General features: G+C 38.5%; 1 protein-coding gene across 1 annotated transcript; it reads left to right on the top strand.

The window, feature by feature from the left end:
* The first annotated feature begins 4697 nt into the window (after nucleotides 1-4697).
* Nucleotides 4698-5792, top strand: LOC134485799 (TD and POZ domain-containing protein 2-like). Its single transcript, XM_087643917.1, has one exon. The coding sequence runs from the start codon at nucleotides 4698-4700 to the stop codon at nucleotides 5790-5792; it is 1095 nt and encodes a 364-aa protein (XP_087500043.1).
* The last annotated feature ends 1052 nt before the right edge of the window (nucleotides 5793-6844 follow it).

The following is a 6844-nucleotide window of genomic DNA, read 5'->3' as shown; positions in this document are numbered from 1 at the left end:
GATTCATGCCCAGGGGGTCACACTTCCACTCTACAGGAGCCTGCTCCTGAGAGCTAAGAAAAGAACTATTTAGAGCATCTTTCCTGCAAAGGAATGGTTGCATAGTGATCATCTACAAGCATCTCCAATATTACGTATCTATCCAGGGATCCTCTTATTGAAGCCCCAAAAAACCAGAGACAGAGTCACTGATACTCATACTTTTCAATAAGTCTAACACAGGAATAAAGAGTAAAAATCAATTGATTGTTTTATCTAGTATTGAGAGATAAAGAAACTTGGAGCAAGTTATACACGAGAGCTAGGTGCTGTTGAACTGATTGAATCACTGAATATTTTTCTGTGTCTTCTGTGCCATGGATTTTTCCCAAGACATGACAAACTTGAGAGATGAGAGATCTAAATAGAATTTTACATGTACTTTACATCAATGTAAACATCACAAACTTCAATCTTTGATATCTATTCAATATATGCTGTAGCCCTTGGCAAACAGAATACTCTCTCCCTTCTCAGGACCAAGAGAACAAGCAGTGCAGTTCCAAGTCTGAAGAGGTGAGAACTCACCTGCACAGGATGTAGATTATGAAGTACTGATGAGCTGAATCCTCCCAGTTAAAGTGATTGAATTACAAAAGCACTTACGATATTCTTTAACCACACCCTTAAGTAAAACTGGGAAATCATTTTTAAGGAGGATGTACTTGAGAGGGAATTACAAGACCCCCCCCAACCAAATTTGGGGGAGTCACCACAAGGTCTGTGGGTCTGATTGGACAAATATACATGATAGAAGAAAGCCACCATCAGAGGTTTGGGGCTCTGCTTTATGCCCACCATATAAGAGTTCTTCCACCTGCCCTCCATTTTGTGAACACTCATACTTCTGACAAGTTCAGATCCCTTCTCTGATGATGTTTGTGTAAGGAATTAATGTAAGACCAGCACAAGCTTAAATAATAGCTTTGCAGAAAATTCCCTTCATTTATGGAAGATTCACCACAGTTCACTGGTCATGGCTACTCATATTCCCATCTGGACTAACTCTGGAATTAATTTAATTAATTTAATTAATTTAAGTCCAAAACTAGTTGGCATACATAACCTTTAATTTTTTTTCATAAGTTGAAGTACATACAGCTGGTTCAAATAGTGTCTCGCTAGAAAAACACGCCTTTAATCTGAGTGCTGAGTCAGAAACTTACCTACCTTTAATCCAAATTTTGGGAGTACAGGACTGGGCCACACCTTCTGATGGAGGCCTATATAAGCACTTGGAAGAAGGAAGCCTTCTGTCTTTGCCTGAGTGCTTTCATCTTACTAGCAGCCCATTCCCTCACCAGCATTAGAGCCCACTTCAGAATTCTATTATATATTGAAGAAGAAACCTGATACTTCAAACATTGTTGACTGGGTAAGTACTGGCTTTAGCCATTGTTAGGTAGCTGGACCTCACCCTTAGATTTTTCTCATATATATCCAGTTTCTATTCATACAGATAAACTTATTCTGTACATTCTCTAGAGGCCTCTGACTAACATAACAAATTTGAAATCAGAACGTAGAACATTTTTGAAACCCATTGATAGGTCGACATTACATCTGTTTTGTTTTATGAAAAGATTGCCAGGATATGTTTGTTAGAACTAGGTGTGGTGTGGGTAGGAGGGTTGCACTTTCAGGCCCATCCTGAAGTATTCTTTCCCCCAGGGTTACCAGCCATTGTATAGAATATAGTTTATTATATGGTTTGGATGTAGTTTATTTTTAGTATAGATAGTATAGATAGATGATAAATCAGTAGATACATGGATATAGAAATACATATATATATGTATATATATATATATATATATATATATATATATGCACTTAGTATAGTTACAGTGTAGAATCAAGGTTATTTAGAGCATAGGAAGGGAAGTCGGGTAGGGAAGAGAAGAGAGTAGAGGCTGAAAAAGAAGACATACATTTAGAGAGACTGTGTGAGTCAGAGAGGGAGGAAGACAAAAAGAGAGAGAAATGGAGATAGAGTTGTTGGCCAGGAACACATGGAGAAAGAAGAGGAATGGGGAAAGGGGGAGAGAGATAGAGAAAGGGGTTAAAGTATCAGGGAGAGTAGGAGTAAGAGAATAAGGGAGTAGGAAGGAGCAAGCAGCCTTACCTTGTCTTAGGCAATATGAGACATTTAACTCTCTTGTATCCTCAGTTTGACAGCAGTGTAGGGTGATACAGACAGCAGCAAGGCAATGGAGCACTGTTTCTTAGTGGTTATCATACCACAATCTAGGCAGACTTGTCACTGTGTCTATTTCTTCTCAGAGATCTTGGTGGGTGGGGGTGGGGCAGTTGTAACATCTATGGATGGGATTCTCTGTCCTAATAACTTTAAACATGTAAGGTTATATTCAGCAGATTTCCAAAAAGATTGATAGTGAATATCTATTAAGCATATGAGTTATGCAATCATTAATGCTCTTTAAATTTTTACTGCTGCAAATCATTAAATTAATATTAAATAAAGATTTACCAAATCAGGATAGAAATTAGCGATTCAAAGAGTATTCTAATGTAAGGAGGCAATGTTTATGTAACTGCCTATAGCAAATATGGTAGATGACCACTGGCCTGTCATTAACTAAGACGACACTGAAGCTACAACCAGTCATATGGTCTGCATTAGCTAAATGGTGCTGAAACAATAGCATAGGAAATCCTTATCTACCAACAACAAAGATGGCAGTCACTCAGCGGACTGCCCTCAATGAAGATGTTGCTGAAGCTACACCCCTCTCTGAAGGAAAGTCATAGGTTTTTTGTATCTTGAAATTGTCATAAATGGATGTGTATGAGCAAAAAAACCATAAAAAGAGAAAAACACAGAGATAAATGGGCATGTTTTCTTTGAGGGACAAGTGGTCTTTCCTTTCCCTGTAGTCATTCATCCTCTATTGCTGAATGAAGAGGGTTTGACTTGTTCATGGAACAGCTCAGCTGTCACATCTGGTTTAGACCTGCTGAAGACTTTCTAGTGTTTTTATAGTAAAAATAACTACTATTATTTGCATTTTTTGTCATCTCTGGAAGCTTCTAGACACTAAGTCTATTCTAGGCCTAGAAAAAAAATTTAGCCTGTGATACTTATAGGTGAATAAGTCACTCCTTTTTAGTTTTTTCTGAGGTCTGGATGGGTAGTTTAAAACTCTTCTCCATTGTACCTGATTCAATCTGAATTATTTCAGGATTTCCTGAGCTGCTCTTCCTTGCCTCATACTAACTTTCACCAACTATTGTATTCTTCTGGCTACTTTCTTGTTCTCTGAATCCTTCTGTCTTTTTCTGTGTCTCCATTTCTCTCTCTTCAACCTGTCTCCGAAAAACTTTCCTGGAAAAACTGCCTCCCCTCTTACATTTCTCTCTGTACTGGTTTCTTTTTCTTCATTATTTATTTTATTTATTTACATCCCAAATGTAAATAAATATATTTGGGATGTAAATTCCAGTTTATCCTTGAAGAGTTCTTCACCACCCCCTTGCTCCAAATAACAGACAGGAGACTATCTGACAAAACTCATAGCAGGGTCTTTATTTTGTTTTCTAGCTCAGACACCCCCACCCCTCCCAACACCCCAATGCACCACAATCATGAAACATCATTTTGCTTGTGAAGGAGTACCTAACATCCTCCTTTTTAGACTCCCTGTGGACTTAAGTAACCTAAAAAACTGGAGAGGATGGTTTTTAACAGTTTTTGGCTTAAGTTGAAGTAGATATATCCAGTTCATCTACAGACTCTTTTGGTAGAAAAACACACCTTTAATCTGATTCTTGAGTCTGGAAAACATGTACCATTAATCCAAATCTTAAGTCTAGAAGACACACCATTAATTGGGCCCCACTTCTCTTGCAGGCCTATAAAAGTACATAGAGGAAGGCTGCTGTGAGTCTGCCTGCTTGCTCTCACTTTACTAGCAAGCTCATTTCTATACTGACATCTGAACCTATTTCTGCAGGATTCTGTTGAATTCTGAAGAGGATCTGAGACTTCAAATCTTGTGGAATAAGTAAGTATTGACATTAGCCAACTTTATATTAGTTTGACTTCTGCCTACAGATTTTTCTCATACATCCAGTTTCTATTTATATAGAGAAATTTATTCTTTATGTTTATTACACGCCCCTGATTAGTACAACAGAGTTGAAATGGTAGTGTTTATCCATTTCCAAACAGTTCAAAAGTTGGATAGAATAGTCAAACCTAGTTACTATTGACCTAATATTCAATAAAGATACACAGAGTCATACAGAGCCATGGTAGTTTTGGGTGGGGGTAGTGGAGAATGAGAGAGACATAAAAAAACAAAGACAGAGATATACAGACACAATCAAATGAGGAGAGAGAGACAGAGACAGAGACAGAGAGACAAAGAGAGAGAGAGAGAGAGAGAGAGAGAGAGAGAGAGAGAGAGAGAGAGATTTAACAGTCATAGTGGGTCTGTTTTATGTTTGGTAGAACAAGTATGGAAACCTACAGATCCTGCTTAGAAATAGACATTTTCAAGAATATGAAAGGGGCAATTTAACAGAAATTGAAAATAAAAACGAAAGGCTATCTATAATTGTATCTTGCAGAATAAAGAGTAAATTCTATTACTTCTTTCAGATCAACCTTAATCTCCAAACTACCTCCAGAAGATATGTCAGGGGACCTGGAAGACAAGCTCTGCGGCTACACACATATCAGTGTTCAGAAATTCTGCTACAAGTGGACCATTAGCAACTTTTCATTTTGTATGGATGGAATTTGGGAAACTATTACAAGCCCAGTGTTCTCATTAGAGGCCAATGAAGAAGTGCAATGGTGTTTGACATTATATCCAAACGGTGTTGATGAAGAAAGCAAAGATTACCTGTCTGTTTGCCTGGGTTTGCACAGTTGTCCAAAGAGCCCAGTTTTGGCAAAGTTCCAGTGCTGGATCTTAAATGCCCAAGGAGAGAAACATCAAATTACAGAGATCCCAAATGTTATAAGGTTTCTTCCAAATGAACAATGGGCATTGAGGAAGTTCATCCTTCGAGATTTCCTCCTCTCTCATAGGCATTGGTTTCTCCCTGAAGACCAGCTCATCCTGTGTTGCAAGGTGTCCATAGGAGGACCCCCCTTTAGCAGGCCTGGACATAACATGACACCTGCAATCAAGGATCCAACACAGATATTGGCTAATAACATAGGAGAGCTGTGGGAAAATTCCCTCTTCACAGACTGCACCCTTGTTGTAGATGGGCAGGAATTCAGAGCTCACAAAGCCATCCTAGCAGTTCGCTCTCCAGTTTTCAGAGCCATGTTTGAACATGAAATGCAGGAGCGCCTAACAAACTGCATTGAGATCCATGACCTTCACCTGCAAGTCTTTAAGGAAATGATGGCCTTCATTTACACAGGGAAGGCACCACACCTCCACAGCCACTCAATGGCCACTGGTTTCTTGGCAACTGCTGATAAGTATGATCTGCAGGACTTGAAGGTCATTTGTGAGGATTCCCTGTGCAGGAACCTCTCTGTGAAGAATGCTGTACCAACTCTGATCCTGGCTGACCTCCACAGCACAGAGCACCTGAAGACTAAGGCCATGGATTTCATTATACTTCATGCTTCTGAAGTCTCTGAGACCTTGGAGTGGAAGTCAATGGTGGGGTCACATCCCCACTTGGTGGAGGAAGCATTTCGCACCCTAGCTTCTGTACATTGTTTTTCCTTGGAGCCCTCACTCAAACGCCAAAAGATATTTTAGGAGCTTGTCAGTTATGGCCTGAACCTGGCTGCTAACAGCTATAACAAGTGTTTTTAACAATGACTTCTGTTTAGATTACAGTTTGACTGGAACACTTACAGTGAATCTGGGGCAAGGTAGCATGGTGGCTATGGATTTCACAGAGCAGTAATATTTCAAAACGGTGTGTAGGGTAAGTGCAGCACTAGGGTCTTGGACACTCTACCTGACACCTATCCTGTTGATGTTGTTTTATTCTTGTCTGATGTCTTGGACCTGGAATTTATGTGGCCTGAAGCAGATCCTATCTGACTTTCTTTGGAGAAACCTGTTTACATTGGACTGAGCAGAATAGGTGAACTAACTTAAATGTATTAACTGATGTGTAAAGTTTTCCACCTAATTCATGTGTAGTATCTATCTGCAAATAAAAATTCTTTCAACTTTACTGTATTTATCCTCTTTATTGATAGTTGCCTTATTGTTTCAATTAAGATTTCAACTCTTGTATTCAATCCATTTAAGAGAATGAGCAACCTTGACTGACCTTTGCTTTTGTACAGTTACTTTGAGTTTCTCCCCATTTAAGTTGATATTGATATGGGGTTCTTCTATATTACCATTATTATATTTAGCCATATCATCTGTGTGCCAATCTCTGGAGAACTTTTATCATTAAGGGATCGCTTCTTAAAGACCATGTACTGATGCAGTTTAATGATCATGTTTTTTGATTTTGTTTGTTCGCTTTTGTTTTGCTTTTTTTTCTTTCAGTTAATCTATGTGGTCAATTAAATTTTATAGATTTTTGTATATTGAACCACCATTACTCACCTTGAGACAAAGCCTACTTTTTGTGAATGATATTTTTCATGTATTCTTGCAATTATTTAATGATTATGTTTGCATGAGTCCATAAGGGAAATTGATGTGTGTTTTAGATATCACTGTAACTGTAGTCTCTCATAAAATAGAGTGGGAAATATTCCTTCTCTTTTTATTTTGTGAAATGATTTGAGGAGTATATGCCATGACGCCTCTTAGTATAGTAGATGAAAATTATGGACCTGGGC

This window comes from Rattus norvegicus, chromosome 2, assembly GCF_021556685.1.
Source record: "Rattus norvegicus strain SHRSP/BbbUtx chromosome 2, alternate assembly SHRSP_T2T, whole genome shotgun sequence".
Classification (NCBI taxonomy): domain Eukaryota; kingdom Metazoa; phylum Chordata; class Mammalia; order Rodentia; family Muridae; genus Rattus; species Rattus norvegicus.
This window is presented reverse-complemented; position numbering and strand designations above follow the sequence as displayed.